This window comes from Cornus florida, unplaced genomic scaffold, assembly GCF_030987335.1.
Source record: "Cornus florida cultivar Cherokee Brave unplaced genomic scaffold, ASM3098733v1 CherokeeBrave_3.0.0_Hap2_Chr08, whole genome shotgun sequence".
NCBI classification, from domain to species: Eukaryota; Viridiplantae; Streptophyta; class Magnoliopsida; order Cornales; family Cornaceae; genus Cornus; species Cornus florida.
Genome location: NW_026775578.1, coordinates 864605 through 886452, shown reverse-complemented (window position 1 = coordinate 886452; position 21848 = coordinate 864605). Strand labels below are relative to the sequence as shown.

The 21848-nt window shown below is 34.3% G+C and overlaps 1 protein-coding gene across 3 annotated transcripts; it reads right to left on the bottom strand.

Moving 5' to 3' along the window:
• Positions 1-258: 258 nt before the first annotated feature.
• On the bottom strand, positions 259-20013 carry LOC132268766 (histone-lysine N-methyltransferase EZA1). Of its 3 annotated transcripts, XM_059769600.1 has the most exons (18): positions 19868-20013; positions 18988-19071; positions 18004-18287; positions 15590-15751; positions 12780-12864; positions 12465-12620; positions 12317-12364; positions 12162-12233; positions 11116-11278; positions 10537-11032; positions 9203-9356; positions 8196-8416; positions 7692-7823; positions 5229-5316; positions 5087-5134; positions 4879-5007; positions 906-983; positions 259-836 (listed from the first exon to the last, which is right to left on the bottom strand). In XM_059769600.1, the coding sequence occupies exons 1-18, from the start codon at positions 19904-19906 to the stop codon at positions 645-647; spliced, it is 2631 nt and encodes an 876-aa protein (XP_059625583.1). In that variant the 5' UTR covers positions 19907-20013; the 3' UTR covers positions 259-644. The 3 variants fall into 3 exon arrangements, 2 of the variants coding, with proteins under 2 accessions (XP_059625583.1, XP_059625584.1); XM_059769601.1 differs by lacking the exons at positions 18988-19071; positions 19868-20013 and having other exon boundaries at positions 15590-15756; positions 18004-18142; XR_009469361.1 differs by lacking the exons at positions 259-836; positions 906-983 and having other exon boundaries at positions 4917-5007; positions 8173-8416.
• Between the last annotated feature and the right edge of the window lie 1835 nt (positions 20014-21848).

Sequence of the window (21848 nt, the reverse complement as noted above, 5' to 3'; positions counted from 1 at the left end):
CGCAACGGGATCCGGATGGGAAAGTGATTGGGCATAAATTAGTGAATATACAACACTACCCAACAACTCGAGCTTTTGAGTAAATGAACAAGCGTCCACCCGTTACTAACTCCGCCCCCATATGCTTTCACAATGGACGAGCAGAGCAGTTTCCTTCTGCAAACAGAAAATCCTTATTCCAAGCTATCTTGTAATATGCTCCATGCTTAAATCACAAGATAGCTATGATATGCATGCTGTTATATTGCCCTTGAAGTCTTACGCCGTTAAGCATTGTAGCTTATATCTCATTACAACACTTTAATAAATAATAGCAAACAATGTAATAGTATTACAAAAAAATTTCCGTCATTAACAATATAATTGTGATGTATGCCCCTCCAGCAGCATCACACTTATTTCTCGTGTATATTATCGAGAGTTGCTAGACAATTTTCTAGCCTATTATTGCCAAACAATTTTTTTGGTTTGACCTCAACAATATTTTAAGCTATGCACGCTCGTATACATACCTTTATGATGCACTTTGTATGGGTTGGCTAACGAGAAAAATAACCGTCAATAGGTCCTAACAGATAAACATCTGGAATTAACAGGCAAACGTGCAAACAACTATATACATTGAAGACAGCAGAGATGGTTCTTTAATGAGATTGGTGTTTTTTTGCTCGACCTTGAGAGATTGACAAATCATCTCCCTTGGAACCCTCAGGTTTTCGAGCCCATGCAGGTGCTTGATCAGGTCCATAACGATAATCATAGAAGAGTTCCTCACTAGCTTCAATATGCTCCTTGGCAAAAATGCCAACTCGATGATCTCCGGCCACCAGCATTACCTGTAACAATCATCATATTTGCTCAATCACAAGACAACTTATTCAACTTCAAACCTAAAAAACACACACCTTTGCATAACAGTTGGGGTTTGATGAGTGGTTTGCAAATTTCAGTTTGTCTCCTTTCCGGTAAGCATCAAGGACATACTGCAATGAAAGAGATGTTTTCAGAGTTCTGATATTATAGTACCAGAATATGAAGCTACAATTTCCTTTCCTCTTTCCTTCCCCGGTTTGGAAAGTTCATCTGATATTAGCTATGCAATATTATCAGTTTAAAAGAAGAAATATATATAACAGAAACAGGTAGGACCACTGGCCCATATAGAGCAAACATAAACAGATCTCCATAGTGGGCATTTGTGGGGCGTGTGTGTGAGCATTTATCTAATAGATAGAAGAAAAAGAAAAGAAAAGGTAGGAATCAGGGGGTGATACACAGATAATGATGCCTTCACCTGAAAACTGAATAGGAAGAAACAAAGAATGATTCATACCATAATCACCAATCAGATCCACTGGCATCCATTAATTAATTGGAGACCAACAATAACGTCGGATGAAGTTATTAGAAATGACTTTAAGACGTTAAACATAGTAGGTGATATAGCGGGCAATAGAAAGGAATGGAGAGAAAGAATTCATGTGACCGACCTCATTCATATGGGAAAAAGACAAAGATGATGACGGTGATGATGATCTGTGCTTTGCATTGTCGCTTTTAGATTTTGCTTTATTTTTCTTCTATTTAAGATGGGAACTTTTTACAACATATAGCTAATAATTTCATATGCATTGGATGGGTCTACTATACATAGATCAACCATTAATTAATGTGCTTTGGATCTGCTTTGCATTGTCGCCTCTTGATTTTCTTTTATTTTGCTTTATTGTCCTTCTATTTAAAATGGAAACTTTTATCAACTTACAGCTAATAATTTCCTATGCATTGTACGTGTCTACTATACATAGAGTAACCAGGTATCACCTCCGAAAGGTTCATGGCTATGCAATAGGTAACGGGTTGTAGCAGGGATGGTTGTGGGTTGCCTATATTATGTTACATTACCAACATAAAAGATGAGCATTCTGTGCAAGGATGACAGCATTTTTAAAGTGTCAGCAGGGGCATAAAATTATTATTTATTACAAGACTTCCAATTTTACATATAAATATGTTATTTTATTATTGGTTTGAGAACAGGATGTATGTTAAGCTTTTTAATATATGATTAATATATTGTTACCAGTGAAAACTAATTGAATAACTATAACTAAACCATGTTTCCCTTTTGCTTGTCGTTTGAAGAACTACACGCAACCCATGTCTGAATCAAAAAATCATTTCCTTGCACTGCCGCACGACGACTGACTCGTTGCATATGCACCGACTGATCCTAAATTGAAGCTGCTCCTAGCTACTTATGAATGAAATCAATTCTAATCTAATACTTTTTGTCTTGTCAATCATTCATCTCGGTTTTACTTTTCAACAAATAATACTAAATAATAATAGTAATTAATTCAGATAAAGAGGCTGTCCTAACCTAATAGGAGACATGACATGTAATAGGGGAAAAAAAGAAAGAAAGAAATAAGAAATAAGAAAATTCAAGCGGCCGATCCCATTCATATGGGATAAAGGCAATGATGATAGAAATTAATTTAAAAGGTTAATAAAAGAACTTATAAAAAAAAAAAAAAACGTTAATAAAATAATATCTAAGAGAACAAAAGGAGAAACTAATTTGGTTTAAGAGATACTTTAGGATTTAAAAATTGAGTTAAGAAAAACTGACAACATTTACTAGATTAAGACCATTGTGATGGACAAGCTAATGCAGGATCACAAGAGTAATAAATTGGATTCAAACCTGAATTTCGACTAACTATTTACAGAATGTGACTCACTCAGGCCAAATTTTTATAGCACCAAGCAACAACCCCATGAGACTACATACAGAACATAATTCTAGTTAACTAGAGGTTGACATGGTTGCGTAATAAATATTTATGGCCAAGAGATACTTTAGTGACCCATTTCCTATATCTTGGATTTATTATCCATCCTATGGTGAATACTGAAGGCCAAGAGCTTGGATCTATTATCCATCCTATGGTGAACACTGAAAGGCCAAGAGATACAAAAGCATAACCAGTCTCTTGATTAAAGGCGGTCCAGCTCTGCTTTCCTGTCTTAGATAGATTATCCGTAATAAAAAGTTAGGAACGAATTGCCAGGAAAGTAGGATGCATGAAACAAGGAAGTGCTAAGTTCAAGGTGCATATTTAGATAGGTGATCGGGCTCGGCTCAACATATCTAGATAGGTGTTCAAGTTCGGCTAATGGAGCATGGCTTAGCCAAGATCAAGCTTGGCTTGGTGAGCTTGTTTGCGCCTATTGGTATATAGATCAATCCATGCAATCTTTGTTCACACACACACACACATATAAGGGTGGCAACACAATTTGTGTTCCTATATGTATAAGGGTGGAAATACCTGACACGAAGAGCTAACATGACTCGAACATGATATATGGGCCGCATTCCCCGTTTGAACGCTTTATATTACAAATCTTACATATATAAAAAAAGAAGATAAGTGGGTTTAGGTTTGGCTTAATTGTGTCCAAGTCATAATCATGTCGATCCAAATTGACATGCTAATTAAACTTGTCGTCTTCGTATTTGACTAGTCACCCGTTAACTATCCGATTAGACCCATTTAACTAAACAAGTCATGTTCGTGTTAAAAACGACCCATTAAACTAAATATGTCGTGTTAGACTCTTAGTAAGAAATTTTTATTAAACTTGTCTTGTTGGGCCGTCTTGACCCATTTATTAAACATGTTATATGGGCGTGTCATGATATCTGTTTAATAATAATTGTGTCGTGTTCGTGTCAACCCATATAACAAGAAACAGAAACACAAATTGTCACCCTTATGTAACACACAAACACAAACACAAACACACAGAGGTACTTGATCATTTAAGTGTGGAAAAAATAACCACTGAACTCCAGTAGATTTCCGATCTCCACCATTTTCAACATCTTTCACTCAATAAAAAAGAAATCAAAATTCTACATCTAATATCTTCTTTTTTTTCTTTTTTTTTTTTTTTTTTTTTCGGAAGGTCTATATTATTAGGACAAAAGAGGGAGAGAGAACCTTCTTGATCCTTGGCCAGTTGGAGCTTACCACCGTTGGGTAGCTATGGCTGTTGGCTGTGGCATAGGGTTCTCTTCATCGTGAAAAGAATGAAAAAGAAGAAGAAGAGATTAGGGTTGTTATTTAAATGGTAGATGGGCTTGGGTCCATAGAAATGATAATGGGCTTGGATTTTACTTTTTTAAAAGGTCATGTAATGGATTGTGTTGGACTGGGATTTACAAGTATATGAACGATGGTTATATACTTAAGTGGTTTTCTTGTATGTGGGCTAATATAATATCACATGGATTGAAAAAAGAATATATATTTCTTGAGGTCAAAACGAGCCTATTCATGAACAAATGAGTCGAGAAGAGAGGTGTTTGACCCTAGCTCCTTTAATAAACGATTCTAAGAATTTTGTTCGAGCTTAGTTCGTTTATAAAACAAACGAACACGAATCGAGGTTGAGCTATTCGTTAACAGCTCGAATCATTTACATCCCTAATTCTATTTTTCCATTCCGCTCTATTCAAGGTCATACTCTTAATCAACCACATGTTAGCATCATATCTTGCCTTACTAGCTCTGCACAAGTTGACGTCGGTATTCCCCTTCCCCTAGCATTACGCTCAATGCAGGGACCATGTCACTCTTACTAACTGGTAGACTTAGTAATATTCTTTGCACATGACAAATCATCTTAAACGTTTTTCTCACTTGATCGCCAATTGGTGCTCAAGTTCAAAATAAAAGTAATAAATAGAGAAAATTGAGTGCCAAGCCTATTGCTGAAGATGAGAAAATCCCAAAAAAGATCTGGTTTCAAATACAAGGCATAATTTCAGAATTATGAAAATTTTGAACAATAAATATCGCTTGCCTGATCGTTCAAGTCAAAAAGGAATGACGAATTTGCACGATCATAAATTTTCCCACGCTTATCTGCTTCTCGATGTGAGATCAATTCACCGGTATACTCTCCAAGATAATCATTTTTGTTGACAGGGTTCTGAAATCATATAAAAAGAGTTTCTAAGAAGAAGGAACAAGTAACTGTAGAGAAACTAAAGGATACCTTGTCTTCCTACCTTTAAAAAGGCTCCCCATCCAGCAACATCAGATTTTGCCAAGAGGATCTGAAAGTAAGGAAAAAGGGTGTAAAACAAACATATTTCTTGAGAATCATACATATAGTGCTAACTTGATAATTTTAACTCCTGTATCACTCACCCTTTGTTGTTGCCTTAGAAGAAGTCTCATGTTTCCACATTGACCATCTCCTTGTCTGGGTGGCTCACCAAATGAACCGTCCCCACAACTGCACAAAGTATAGAAGTATATAAAAAAACTCCCATATATGGCAGGATTCTACAATGAGAAGAAATGAAAAGCGCATCCCCAAATGTGACAACTAGATACAATGAATCAACGTATTTGGTCCTGGATTGGAGCTAAAATTGGAAAGAAGTCTGGTATATGGATTGGACAGTAGCATGCTGGCAAAAAAGAAAAAATTAAAAAAAAAGGAAAACTAAAGTATCTTATAGACCACCAGGACTCTTCCAAGAGCTGGACCTCAAAAAAACCCATAAAACCATGATGCTTTGCTGTGGTATGTCGTCAGTAGACTAAAGCAAGGACGTCATAATATTGTCTTACAAATTTTCATTTAGGTTTTTTACTGTAATGCTTCACACATAAAACTCAAGATCAGTCCATGCCATCCAATTTTTGTATGTAACCCCTAGCAACATCCCCTAATCCACCTTCTCCGCCTCCTTCCTTTCTACTCACTCTTGGTTCATCAATTTTAACTACTTCTACATTATTAGAATAAAATACCACATTCCTCATATAAAATATTAGCACCGTTTAGCTTAAAGACCAGTCCATGCCATCCAATTTTTGTCTGTGACCCCTAGTAACATCCCCTAATCCACCTCCCCCTCCTTCCTTTCTCCTCACTCTTAGTTCATCAATTTTAACAACTTCTACATTATTAGAATAAAATCCCACATTCCTCATATAAAAATATTAGCACCGTTTAGCTTAAAACCTTTTACTCCTATAGTATGTCTCCAAAATTCTAACTCACCATCTTTCCCTCAAATAGTTAAAAACAATATGTCTAAAAATTAAATACAGCCAACCTCTCTAATGCTTGATAATTGTGAGCTAAGCAAAATTTATTAATTGGTAGAATTCTTCAATATCAAACTTTTTACTAAACCAAAATTTCTTTACCAGTATACAATATTTCACACAGAAAGAAAACCTCTTTCTACCTCTTATTGTGATACTTAAACTTTTTTAAGGGATATAAATATTACGTGTACCAAATGGCATAAGAACCTCTTAATGTCCTTTGGCCGATTCTTAAGGATTACAAAATAGGCATTTGAACTAACAAATTTGGCGGGTCGAAGAATTTCATTGGCTAAGACATAACATAGGTTTTTATATCAATAATTTTGTAATATACACGTGTGAGTAATTATATTCTAATAATTAATAACATAATCTCATTTAAAATTCATTAATTAAGCAGAAGACTTATTAATTATCCACCTTGGCTCCAAATTGGCTGCTAAAAATATTATCAATTATTAGAATAATAATTTATCGAACATTAGTGATTAGGCAGTCAATTGTAATCACAAGACCTCTTCATGTCTATTTAACTATAATTATTCATCATCATCATCATCATCCTTGCCTTAATTCCATATGAACAGGGTTGATCATTTCCATTCTTTTTTATTATAAGCAATCTCTCCTATAATATTTTACTCTTAAAAAACATTTCTAATGATTAATCCCATGTTATTTTCTCTTAATAGGCGCCACTCCTAATTTCAAGTAATTTTTAATTAGTAACCTTGTTTCTTCCACCCACCCCTATCATCCACTTTAACATCCTCATTTCCTTTTCATGAATTCATTGTTCATGTTTCCTTTCCTAAGACCCAACACTCTAAACCATATAATATAGTTGGCCTAATAATTGTTTGATAAAATTTTCCTAATAATTTATTTGTTACTCTTTTATCATATAAAATTCCACTAGCTTGTCTCCAATTAGCCCAACATATTCCAATTCTACTAGTTATATCACCACCTATCTCAATTATAATTATCCATGAATTGATGCAAAAACATTAGCAATTTAGCACTTGTACGGAACAGGTGAAGCAGCATCAGGACGAAAGTGCATGTTTTTTTAATGATCAATTTCTATTACTACTATCTCAGAATTTATTTTCAAAGCCTCAATAAAAACACACACATTACATTTCTCAACAAAAACAGCGCAGTGCATAAACATTAGAGATAAATGGTTCCTTGTCAAAACTTAATAAATGACGGCCACTAAACAAGGAAGTTCTTTCATAAACAAGGCAAGACCAAAGATACAACTAACAGAATGCATGAATCAAAAAGGTCCATCAGGAGTTCTTCTAAAAATGTGCTCAAAATAGCCACTGTAAGATAATAAAACATTCTACAGGTCCTTGATAAAAGTGATTTAACTTAATTTGATCCATAGAACAACTATTAAATTTTACCCAAAAATGTCGGAACAATAGAGAGGTCATTGCCCTCAAATACTCCTAACAGAAAAATGAGGGTTATCCAATTTGCTAACAATAAGCATATACTGGTATTTAATATATGCATATGGAGACATAATACCTAACCCAGCAATTCCGGCAAACATCTGGGTCACATTCTCGTCCAGCAGCAAAGCATGGGCATTGTCGACTTCTGCATTGACTCTTTGCACAGTGGCATCCCCTGAATCGGTTTTTGCAGCTTTTGGAGCACCTGAAATTCAATAGATATTTAGACGAGTCAAACTTTATTTCTGTTCTGCGTCATTGAAATGCAACTAATAAAATTTCCATTTGCCATAAAGGGAAATATCAAACAATTAATGCACTCACCTAATTTCTTAAATTAACTGCAACCAATGACATTTTTTATTAGCACACAATTGTTTCAAATTTTAAATCAATTAAACCTTATCCCAAATACTTGAGATGGCTGTAGGAAGTCTATTATCAGCACTTTTAAGGCATATATTTCACATGCCAATTATCAGATCTTTGATCAAGATTACCATGAAAATCTTAAAAATTCTCCACAACGCAATTTATAAACTTCGAGCACTCACCTAAATAAAATATAACAACATACCCACAATATTTTTCACAGCATGTTCCATTATGTAGACAAGGGCATTGCTTTCCACACATAGACTGACATCCGCATGGAATATATTGCTTACAAGACTGGTTTTTCCCATCTGCAATTCTTTTCCAGATTGCTGGATGGCCAGCAGACTTCCAAGAATATTTTAGCTTCCGTGTTCTGCCCCTTCTACGAAGTAACCGTGATCTTGCGGGTATTTCTCGCTCCTAACACAACCGAACAATGACATCAAATTGATCTGCTCTGCATACATATGCTCAATCGTAGACGTAGCTACTATAAAAAAACAACAGATTTACAAACATTTACATTATTGTTTTGAATATCAAGTGGTAACCTGCAAATATCATGTCAGCTTGTTTCATTCTACTTTTTAGATATTGAAGCAAAATAATAACTTCCTAAAAGATGTATAGACTTAACTCTTTACAAGGTGCATACACTTGTTCACCAAGATTTGCTATCCCACCAATGGAGCTACACCGAATTTACCCTAGCACTACAGTCCATTGAAGGACATAGACTACCTTTACAGTTAGTCCAATCTTTCTATGAGAAAGATGACAACCCCTAAAAAAGATTTAAAAAGAAGGATAAACACGAAATTCTGTGTGGCTGAACCCTCACAGGTTTACTTGCAATTTTGCAAATCCTTTTTGTGTAGTTGTGCTTCAACAAGTAAAAAGATAATTAATTGTTAGTACATAATATTCTTGCTCAACACAACAAACATTAAGCTATATACATATATAAAAATACAAGATTGAGAATTATTCAACCTCTCACACAGTACCCCTAACTTTTTCTCCCCCCGCTAAATCAGTAGACCCCCTCCCCTCCCCTTTTTTTTTATCAGATATGAAAAAGAGATGTCAACTAGCTTACAAGGAAAACTCTATTGCTGGTTTCACATTATCACCTAAAGTAGAACAGCTCCTCACCCACTTGCCTGTCAAAAATTGTAAAACATACACAGAGAAAGTAACACAAACCACATAATCTGAATCAGCTTTCCCACTGTCTTCTGAAAATGAACTTGGTATAACAATAGATCCATGAGGCATCGATGCTTCATAATCAAGCATGTAACGTGATACCTCTATGCAAGTCTTTAAGCCAGAAAGTAAGTTCCTGGCTATGAGGCAACTGCAAAGCATGAGACGAACATTAAGCTCAGTGTAATAAGCAATGACATAATATTTAATGTACAAATATTCGAAAAAATCTTTAAACTGCAAATAAAACTAAATCCACAGTGCAGAATATTTGGTTATGAATTATATTAGATTTTATTAGTATTATTTTTCTTTTTCTTTTTTATAGTTCACACTTGTAAAAATCAATATTTTCAACAGCAGTAACATACTATTTAAAAACTTCTGCAGCATATACATATTGAGATTAAAAAACGGAAATGCAGTATACATAACTAAGTTTAGAAGTTTCTCTGTGCGGAACATAAAAATCGGATCAATTTTTTCTTTTTTCCTTGGCAAGAAACTCACGCACCCATTGCCCCTATGGGAACTTGAACCCTCACCTCACCATCCACTTTAGGAGGTAGAGGAGATACCAATAGGCTACAACGCCTTGGTAAATTGTATCAATTTTGTTCTAAAAAACTTTCAAGATTACAGAGCTTGTCATAAATGAAAATTTCAAAAGTCACTATCCCTTATCTGCTACAACCAAAAAATTTTATACACAAACCTCCCTCCCTCCCTCCATCTCCCCCTCTCTTATTCCTGTTCTATGTGAAGAAAATAGATAAGAAATTCTTAACAGCACCATGTTAAGAGACGTGGCATCTTTTTAACTTAGAAATCCTAAAAAGCACTTCCTGCTCAAACGAACAAAAACAGCATCACATATAATCAGACAAAGAATAGTATAAGATGGGACACAACGTATATGTAATGCATTATTTAGTGAATGATATGTAATGCTCACCATTTAATGCTGTAAAGGTTAGTGATAAGGTGCTATCTAAATTATCCATCATTCTCCATCATGTTATATTCTAAAGTTTATTTGTCACCAAAAACTTATAGGAATACAATGCTTGAATAATTGAAGACATAAACAGACATTTCAATGGTAACCGTGGTAACAAGAGAGACACTGATTTAATCTTGACACGAAAAGAAGTCACAACATAAAACATGTAATAATAAGGTGCACCTAGGCACCTTGTTCATCAACAATTTCTTGCTCATAACGCAGATGCTTAAACATGTAATAAATGATTATGACCCTGTTCCATATTATCAGTAACATATTCAAAGAAATTAATCTAAGGAAAGGATCATAACTGACATCTTTGTACCTGTTTCTCCCAAATATCTCTATGCCCTTCAGATATAGATCTTTCTCAAGAGGTTTCCACTCACAACTTCCTAAGACCCCCTTTACTTGTCCTTCAATGGAATTAGATGACCGTTTGAGAACAGGAACTTCAGCAATGTGGCTAATGCCTTTTGCTGCATCTCTGATATTGTCCTCAATCTCGTCCTTGGAAACACTAAGAGGACAACTAAACTTGTCTGAAGCATTTTCAGTCAATATATTTATTGCATCTTTGGTGCTCATATCAGGTTCATTTTTATTGGGCTCGAATTCCAATTCCCTGCTTTTGGGACTAGAATCACTATCCAAAGCTATAATGCCTTGACTAGCCTGACTAAGTGAATTCAAATCTGATAATTTCTTCTGTTTCTTACTGGAAGAACACTGGATGTCATCAGAAACCAGTGTTGAGTCTTCTGGCACAGTATTTGTTCGTTTTGGAACCCTGTGCTTTCCGGTACTTTCTGAATGGGGTACTGAAATGACAAAACATATCAAATTTATAGATTCTGCAGAAAACTTTTGAACCACAAAGAGATTATGAAGTAAAAGCATCAACCTTTAGCAATGCATCCGTCAAAAGACACTTCTTTGAAATTATCAACTGGCTGTTTAGCATTAGGGGACACCAAAGTCCCATTCTCCTCTTCTGAAGTTTTACATTCAATCCTACACAAGGCACTAATAGTAGAACCTTCTTGCAAGTCTCTAGCACCTCTTAACTGAAAACAATTGAAGTGAAATTTGCCATTAAAATTGGCAGAAAGCCAAGTTAGCCAAAAAAAATTATGTGGAGAGTGGTGACAGTGGTTGTGGTGGTAGTAATGAAGAAGAGGGCGATGACAACAGAAAAATCAATAAACATTACATTACAACAGTAACTTGCAAGTTACTATTTCTGATAGATAATCTCCCTTATATTAATAAAAAAAAACATTTTCCAGTATATTTTAGTATCACAAGCAATTCTTTGCAAGTTCTGTGTCAGACAGTATGATTGCTCATCACAAAACATAGCCAGTCCTGTGCCCAAAGCAAAGAAATGTAATGTATTACAGTGTTCTGAAGACAACTGGCAAACAGCATTTAGTTAATCTTTTATAAACGCATTTCCCGGAAGTTTGTGATCTTATGGCGTCGTGGCAAATAAAGACAAGCCCTAAAGACTTGAGATTGGGACTTTGTTTGAGTTAGAATTGCAAACAACTATCCATCATTATGGTTTAGATGAAAAAGAGACTTTTCAAGATTGTAAAAATATGATTTTAGAAAACCAATTTCACTTAATACTACATTAAACTCCCTTATAAGTCTGAAATCACTGCAGCGTCCACATATCATTCAAAATAGGTAATCCCAGCAAGGGCACAATACGCAGCAGATTCACTGACAAAGGTTCAGAGTTTACACAAGGAGATTAAAATATAAGTGGACCAAGAAAACTCATTCGGTCCCGAAATAAAGTGTTCAAGGATTGCACATAAAAGTCTCCTTTCTTAATTTTTTCCTCTTACTCCTGGAAGTTTGAATACATATGGAAAAGAAAAATCCAGATAAATTAGAACTCTATAGTTGTGGATCTTAGCATACAAAGGAAAGCCATACCCGAAGATAACATTGATCACTGCAAGGTTTCCCATCCTCTTCGGATTCAGAAGAATAGGACTGCTTTTCGCTCTGTTAAACAAAGTGTCTTCAAAAATCAACAAAGGGAACAAACTCCAGTTCTAGTTTGAAAGAACTGAAATGGACTTACTCACAGGATTAATTAGACTTTGAGAACAGCCATGCAGACGACAGTCAAAGACCTGCAAAAATGATTAAGGCAGATAAGCATATTTCCATTGAGACAATTCATATATACACTTTTAAACATAGTATTAAGGCCAATAACAGTTGATCAAGTACCAAACAACGACGACAAAACAGATTATCAAAAGAATCTAAGGCAGCACTAAGGCTTTTCTCCAGAAATATGCTCCTCTCTGACCCAATCTCTCCAGAACCTTTAAGGTTTTGGTCAAGTTTCTCCGGATTCTTTTTCTTGAGAATGTTGTAGCGCTCCTGCATATCTCAAAAGAGAAGTAAATCTCCAGGAATAGGTATGATACTTGCAACACAAAAGAAGTAAAACATGCATGATGGAATTTCAAATAAAGAAATGCTTAAACTGAGTATCGTCCCAGAGAAAATAACTATCTTCTATTTGTTAATATAGAGTACCTGGACTTCTGAAGGTGTAACTCCAACAAATTGGCTCACAATATTGAGTACTTCCTCACCTAGCCCATGCTCTTGTAACGCTGTCCTGTAAAATTCATGGAATGGGTAGTAGAATGCTTTAACAATTTCTTCATTTTTTATTTTTTATTTTTTTAAAAAAAAAAAAACTAGTTAAGATTTTCCATCCAGATACATATTTTTCAGATAGAGAAGACACAGCATTTTGGGAAATATTGGATTGGATAAAAAAGAAAAGAAAAGAAAGTGCAGGCATAATCACACTCTGGGAAAGTAAATTTTTTGAGATCCATAAGAAAAATTATATCATTATTACAACTGCTTAGCCTTGCAACAGTCGTCGTTCGATTTCTTTTACTCGAATCATTCCCTCAACCAAAGGCTTCATCTTTTCCAATCAATTTCAACTATGCACTTCTCTAGCTAATGTAATATTGATAAGAACAGAATTCTGCACAAAAATTCCATGAATAATGTTCTTATATTTACTTATTTTTTTAGGACTGTAAACAATTAAGGTCGACCCAAGTAGCAGGTTGCTCAAACTTCACTTAAAACAAGCTCCAAAATGTTGGCTTGTTTATCTTGCAAGCAAATCCTAAGCAAGCCTCTAACCAAGCATATCTAATTCCAAGCTCCAGTACTTCATTACATGGTAGTTTAGCTTATCAAGACAAGTTTTAGTGGAGCTCAATAAAATGTGATCAAGATTGGCTTGTTTATCTTGCAAGCCAATCCTGAGTGAGCCTCTAACAAAGCATATCTAATCCCAAGCTGTTACCTGATAGTTTAAAGATACTTATTAGCTTATCAAAACAAGTTTAAGTGGAGCTCAATAAATTGATGAGTTTGAATGTGATAAAGCTTCACTCCCTTATCTCACAAGTCAGTCTTGAGTGAGCCTCCAACTGAGCTGGTCATGAGCCAAGATCGAGCGGCTTGGTTTAATGGTTTATCGTACAAACTATATTTATGAACACCATACATAACACAATTTTCAAGTCATATAATAAAACTAGAACATTTGCCTCCTCTAGAATATACATATTTAATGTATGTACTAAACCTTGTTATTTCAATTTTCAAGGAACAACATATCATTGTCATCATCATTCTTGCCTTTAAACCCACACATGAATTATCTTTTTCCATTCTTTTTTATTACAAGCTCACCTATTATATTTAACTATTAAAATCATTTTTAATAACTTAAAGAGGGAGGGGGGGAACCCAAAGCACGAGGCTCCCGCTGTTGCAAGTTCTGGGGAGGGTCAGATGTACGTAGCCTTTTCTTGAGATGCGGAAAGACTATTTCCTTGTTTTAAACCTGTGACCTCCAGACACAATGGAGCAATCTACCATTGCACCAAGGCTCGCCCTCATTTTTAATAACTTCATTCCATTCAATTTTGGTCGCCCTTGGGCATCACTCCCAATTCTTCCCTCACACTTTCATTAGTAACCCTTATCGCTTGTCACAGTGACCATCCATCTTAACATCCTCATTAATGAATGTTTTATCCTTAATTTTTTTAAGCCCAACACTTGTGCCATATAAAATAGTTGGTCTAAAAACTGTTTTGTAGAATTTTCCTTTTAAATAATTTTTTCTTTTTAAATCGCATAGAACGCCACTAGCCTGCCTCCGTTTTGTCCACCCTTATACAATTCTGCTAGTTATATCACTACTTACTATTTATCTCTCCATTCTTTTGTATTATTGATCCTAAATATCAAAGTGGATATTTTGGACAATTCTTTGGTTTTGAAATGTGATCATTACATTATTAACATCCGAATCTTTATTAAACTTAAATTCCATATATTTTGTCTTGGTTCTATTAATTTTCAATCCATTTGATTGTAATGCATTTCTAATTTTATTGCCAAATTTCTTTAGAAGTAGTTGTCGGCAAACAACATGCACAATGAAATGTCTCCTTAAAAGTGTCTTGTTATTTCATCTAAAGGTATTGCAGATAAATATATACATACTACTGATCCTTGGTGCAATCCTACATTTATAGAAAATTCATTAGTCTCACCAAATATACAATGAACTCTAATTTTTGTGTTCATATACATATCCAAGATAAGCTTTATCATCTGTACGGAAATTTGTTTCTTTGTAAGACCCACCAAATTATATCTCTTGGGACCCTATCATATGCTTTATCTAAGTCTATATAAACCATTTTATTACTTCTACACTCTTCAACTAATTGTCTTATTAAGACAATAGCTTCCATTGTTAATCTGAAATAAAAAATGGAAGCAATGATCTCCTTGGCCTAATACCAAATTGGTTATCAGATACTGTAGATTTATTCCTTAATCTTTATTCTATCACCTTTTATAATAATTTCATTGTATGACACATTAATTTAACTCCTCTATAATTGCTACAATTATGTATCTATCCTTTATTTTATAAATTGTACTGTTGTACTTTTCCTACACTCATTTGGCATCAGGCCTTCTTTAAGAAGGAACAACATATAGTTACACCTTTAAATTTTCTTAAAAAATGTACCATTGACCTTTATGAAAATAAGTATCATCAAATCTGGACTCGTATTACTTTAATTTCTCCAAAGCAAGCTGGAAATTAGTGTTAAGAGCACCAGGGAAAGTATGGAAATTGAAAGATTACAATAATGCACATGTTAAAAACACATGGAAATCCACTTTTTATATATCAAGCACCAAAATCTTTTTGGTAACAGCCAAGACACAAAATCTGTTTTATATTTTTCCCAACAAATAAGTAAAAGCATCATCTTTAAATTTACCATAAAATATAATCTTCCCCCTCTGAAAATTCACGTTTATCTTCCTCTGGTTCCACAGTCTCTTCCTCGCTGTCACTACAGATCAGTGCTTCACTGCCATGAGGATCATAGTAAATACGTCTTCTCCCAACCACTGACTGGTCTTCAGCCATTCTCTGATTTCTGTGCTGCAAAAAGAAAATTTGAGAAAACAAAGCAAAAATAAAATCTTCATTGGAACAAGAGACGATAACTTATATCTGGATATTTATTCTAAGCTTACCATCCATATGAAGTGCATGCTTCCAACTCAAGCAAAAATTAAGAAGACATAAACAATATAATGCTAAAGTGAAAAATAATTAAAGAAAAAACAAAGGTAACATTTTTTTAGGAAGGCATACATAAGTGGGTTACAGCTGAAACTATTTAATTTACATTAATCCATTAAAAAACCCTATTAACATACGAGAATGATCCAATTTGTCATTATATACAGCCAAATGTTAGACGAGTTATTTGGCAAAGAGATCAAATTTGAAGGACTGTCCTCCCACTTTGAATGTGCATCAAATCATGGATAGAGCATGCTCATTGGGCCTTCTTAGTTGGTGTCACTGGGCAATTGTCTCACTGTTCTCATTTCTGGGGATCATGCAGAAAAACCACAAAAAAGAAAAATCAAGTAATCCAAAAATGAAACAAAAGAACATGGAGGCACATGCTCTCCCCTAACCTCTTAATCTTTTTCTCAAAGTATAGCGATTAAAATAACCAGACTTAAAGCTCCTTCCTTCCACAGCGCCCTTGGCTTTGATTATCCAGTCTTTGCTACTGGCACTATGCATTCCCATCAACGAGCACTTGCTGCAAACGTGCATTGTTTCTTGTCATACCACTGGGTGGGTGGACATGTTGACACAACACCATATCAACAAAGTGATAAGGGGGTGGATGCCTTATAGCCTATGGACATGAGATGTATTCCATATTGCTATCCAATGTCATACCACAGGGGATCATCTGACTCAACCGGTGCTAATACATGTAGCAGAAACACCGATAGATAGGGGTTATATTTGAAATTTTTGACATTTCCTTTGAAATGTGAACTTTCAAATACAAAAGTCCTAAAAGGACTCAAATTGATATTCTTTATGGTTTGGGGGGAGCAACATATTAAATTTTTTCAGTATTTTGAAGCTCACCATTCATAGAGACCATGTTTTTTTTTTTTTTTTTTTTTTTAGGATTTTGCAAAAAATTTGAGCCTCCAAGTAGTTCAACTCGCAGATTGACGAGTCAAGAGTTGATAATTCATGAACTGATTTGCTGATCCCAACCTAATTCTTATTCTAACCAATGACTGGGGACCACATATAAGATCAGTGCATCTGCCACTGAACTACTCAATGTTTGTGTATAGTTGATGCCAATCAGCTTATTTAACCTCTGCAATACTTGAGTACATTTAACCAATATAACAAGAAGCAGCCTTTTCCTAACTACTTTGGGGTCAGCTACATGAATCCTCGGTCAAATCATATGCTATCTTATCCTTATTTATTAACTCTACCTACGTTAACTTTGAACTTCCCCTCCCCCTAGTATTACCCTCAATGTGGACTACATCACTCTTCCTAACTGGCGTAGTTACAGGTGTTCTTTGCATATGACCCAAACCATCTTAATTGATTCTCTCATTTTATCTCCAACTTGTGCTACTCTCTAACCATCTCCCGAATGTGATCATTTCTAATTCTATCCTTTCTAGTCTTTATAGCACATCCATCTCAACATTTGCAAAATAATTAAAGAAAATTGAAATAAAAATTATATATAATTATGAACATAAAATATGTGAGAAAATATATATACACACGCTCTAGGACTGCTCTTGCTCTCCACAAATTTTAGAATGTAATATTCAACTTCTCACTCCCACTCCTACTCCCGCTTTGCGTGACTTAGGGCAACGGTGCCTCCGACCTTGACTTGCTATGCTTCAAGGCATAACCATTTTGTATCCAGAACAAGCCAAATCAACCTTTTTTCAAAATGTAAATGTCAGTCGGGCATTTTGCACATTTTTCCTATGGTGGGAATCAATTTTTAAATCAAAGAGTCACCAAGTTTGTCCAGCAATGCCATATTGTTGAGGGTACAAAATTTAGCCACTACAAAATAAATGTATTTTATATCAACCTTATCTCAGAAGGTAGCATAACTTAATTGCGTCAAAAATACATTATTCTTCTAAATTCATGTCCATGCATCATGTGGAAACTGCTGTAATCTGTAAATTCTTTTTCGTCTATGAAGTCAATAATAATATAAAACAAAATATAAGAAAAAAGTCTTTAAAGATATAGGTATATATCACCAATTGAGTTGAACTACGGTCATAGAGGAAGAGAACTGAATTCTTTTCATACCTATCCAAAAAAATCCAAGTCGTGTAAGGAGGTATCTTCTCCATATATGGAAGCTTGGCACTTGGTGAGAATACAACTTCTTGAATGTTAATATAGTCTTTATCACCAGATGCTGATCCTTGAGCAATTCCACTAAACTTGCAGAGAGGATTTTCAACTCTTGAAGAAAGCATTTTACCTGAACCATTGTTCTCCGTACCTGATACACAATTTCTTGATGTAACCGCCAACAAAAGCTGAGAAACACGACCTTCTAGCTTCCTCCCGTTCTCCTTAAGTTTCTCCTGTGAAACAAATAAGCACAAGGTGCAAACATACTAGAATCAGGAATACAATAAATGCTTCTCCTCTTTTCAATGGGCATTCCAAATAAAAAACCTATATATATATATATATAAGGAAATCTGTGATTTCAAAGAAAATAACCCCATTAGTATATATTTACTGCAGTATATATTTTTCATTGTTATGGAGCAAAACAAATGTTAACTTATGCATTAAAACTTAAAAGCCACATTCAAGTTACTACCCATATAATCTTTAATTTCTTTACTAAATTCTTGAAGGCATGTGTATCACTAGTAAGCTGGATGTATCAAATCAAACCTGCAAAATGCTAGACAAAAATCTGCCAAGGAAACAATGGTTTATTGCAATTTTATGAAAAGAGTAGCTGATTTGTAAATTAATCACACACTTGCTATAGTACTTGCATGGATTTTGTGGATCAATTTAGAAGTATATTGGCCAAATCACACAATTATGTTAGTGAACCGAAATCATAAAAAATGTGTTTTTAACAAACAATAAGTGCAACCCCTTTGGCCTTCTCATAAAGTAATAAATTACGTTTTCATGTCCGCTTTGAAGTACAAGACAGGAGCAGTATGAAAATTCAATATATTGGACTTATAATGGCAGAACTAAAAAAAAAAAAAAGAAATTTAATAATAATAATAATAATAAAAGATGTAAGGAACTTACTCTAACTGAAACAACTCTGTCTGCTTGAATCTGCTTTATCAGCTGATGCATCTTACAAGTTAAGGTTCCAAAAGCATCACTCGCCTGTTCTCCATATGACTTATGTCAATACAATGACAAATAATAATAATAAAAAAAACCCATGCATCTCAAGTGGAAAATGTATTCACTTCAAAACAATCATCGAAATTAGGGAAAAAACATATACTTCAGGGTCAGACAATTTTCTTTGAAGAAATGTTATATTGGTGATAGCATGTGTGAAAAAGAAAAGAAAAGAAATAAAGTGTATCAATTTCCTTGAACTGGAATTACAAGATAAAGGGTTATTTCTGCAATGTCCGATGAGGTACTTAATAAAGAATTAAGAAATTCATTTCAAACGAATCACGAAAATAAATAAATAAAAGAAGGAATACATACGATGGTCAAATAATTTATCAATCAACCTCTGTTTCATTGGTGATTATATGTGGGGAGGAATGGGATTTAAGGTTTCATTTTTATCGCTAACGATAAAAAAATATTTTTTAGTCAAGAAAACAAACCTCTCTCCCACTCAGTCATAACGGGTTCTTAGTTGAGGTGAATTATAGATTTAAAGATAAATTTCTATTTTTCCCCGCCCAAACAGTTGACAAAACGATGGACTGTCGAATTCTAATAATTTTCAGTCTGTAGCTGAAAATCTTTGATCCAATGCAAAGAATGTTTAGTCTTTCAACCATATGTTGTATTATGACAGAGATAGTAAACCTAGGATGATTCCATTAAAAAATAATCGAAATTTCTTCGATTCCAACAGTGATGAATGGTTGGTTAACCAATTCAGTAGTAGCATAAAGAACTCATAGATCCAGAGAAAGAGAGAGAAACTGACTCTGAGTTTAGATGCAGAGTCGCTTGATTTCGAGACCATGGGCGCTCTGTTCCTACTCTTGAGACGCTCTGTTCCTATTCTTGAGAGAGAGGGGGAAAGGGAAGGAGTCGTCGGACGTGGCCGAAACGCAGAGAGACTGGAAAGGAGGATAAAAATCTGGTGCTCTTTATAGTCGGTGGGGAAAAGAAAAATGTGAGTCCCGCAGTGATAGTTTGGCACGTGGCAAAATCCTAACGGAAGATTCACTTATTACTCTGTACTATGTTGATCTTGGATCGTTCGATTTTTATAGCGGTTAATTGTGAAAATCGAAAAGTTAACGGCAAAAGTCTGCAAAGATGGCGCTCGTCCTCCGTCAGTTGATCCGACTCTGAACCCCACTACCAACCAACTGGTGCAACCCCGCGGATTGGAGACTCAAACTTGATGTACCAAATCTTTAACCTTAATCTAATTCAATTTAAATTTATTTTGTTTTTGAATTTTTTTTTTTTTTTTAAAACTCGGATTGAATTTGGAGTTGTTTTTATTCCAAATTAGAATTCGAGTTGCTATAAAATAAATACTACGTAAAATAATCCTAACTATTTAAAAAAATTAAATAACTAAACACATCCAACCAACACAAATATATATACATATATAATACATATTAAATATGCTGGGTTCATAAATTGAATTTGTCAAGTTTTATAATTTAGGACTAGTTCGAATTGAATTATGAGTTTTTTGACACAATAACTTGATTTTGGCTCAAAATGAGTATGATTGTTACTTTTTAATTTACGTTTGAACCGAATCTTAATTTGTATCTTAAATGCACATAAATTTCAAGCTGAGTCTGCGCTAGTTGCACTCGTAAATCCTAACTGAGGTAATTTTCAAGCAGTTAGACTAATGCCATTGCTATTCTCACTTATTATTTTACTAAATAAGGTTCCACTGACAGGCAGCACGTTGTTTAGTGGATATGGTGTAGGTGTTTACTTTTTTGTTTGTACATATAAAAGAATTTTAAATTAGGGCCAGACTGGGCCAAACCGAATTTATCCAAGCTTAGCTCAAAATTTTCAGGGCTTGGGCAGTGTTTTTTTATTTTAGGTTTGGGCTTGAGCTAGATATTCTAAGTCCGAACTAAATTCGGGCTGGGCTTGGGCTAGATATTCTGAACCCGAACTAAATTCGGGCTGGGCTTGGGTTGATATTATATACAAAGCCCGAAGCCCAGCCCGAGCTCAAAAAAGATATATTTATTTAAAAATTATGTTATTTCACAAGTCTATAATAGCTTAGTTGGTAATATGTTTGGGATTTTTCTTGGAGGAATGTTGTTCGAATCCTTGTATTCATAGACGGTGATTTAATGTACAGTATCAATGTTGTAATGATACCAATTGTTAGAAGCTATACTTGATATGTTGTAGAGATATTAAATACAATATGAAATTGTAATTGAGTTTTATAGGTCTTAACTCTAAAAATAATTTTTAAAAATTAAGAAAATAAAAAAATATTTTCAAATAATAATCTTTAATATTTTTCTAAAAAATAGATATTTTTATAACTGAGTTTTTAAAAAATAGTTTTTAAAAAACTGAACCAAACAGAGTTATTTGTACAGTTATTTTTAAACAGAATACTGTTTTTATGGTTACAAACCAAGCAGGCTTATAGCAACCAGATTACTTTAGGTTATGTTCAATTTATTCTTCCATTTTGTTAATTTGATGCCATTGTTGTTGACTTAGACAACTTTCTAGATGGTTAATTACTTTATATTTTAAAATAGGTCCCATTATATTTGACACATAGATAGCCACATAGACAAAGTAAAATAATAAGTTTTTATTTACCGGGCTAAATAGCAGGACTCATTGATCAATATTGATTTGTTACCGATTGTCAGAAACATTAATTAATGTGTTGTCCAGATTTAAACATGATATTGTAATTGAGTTTGATAGCAACCAAACTACATTAA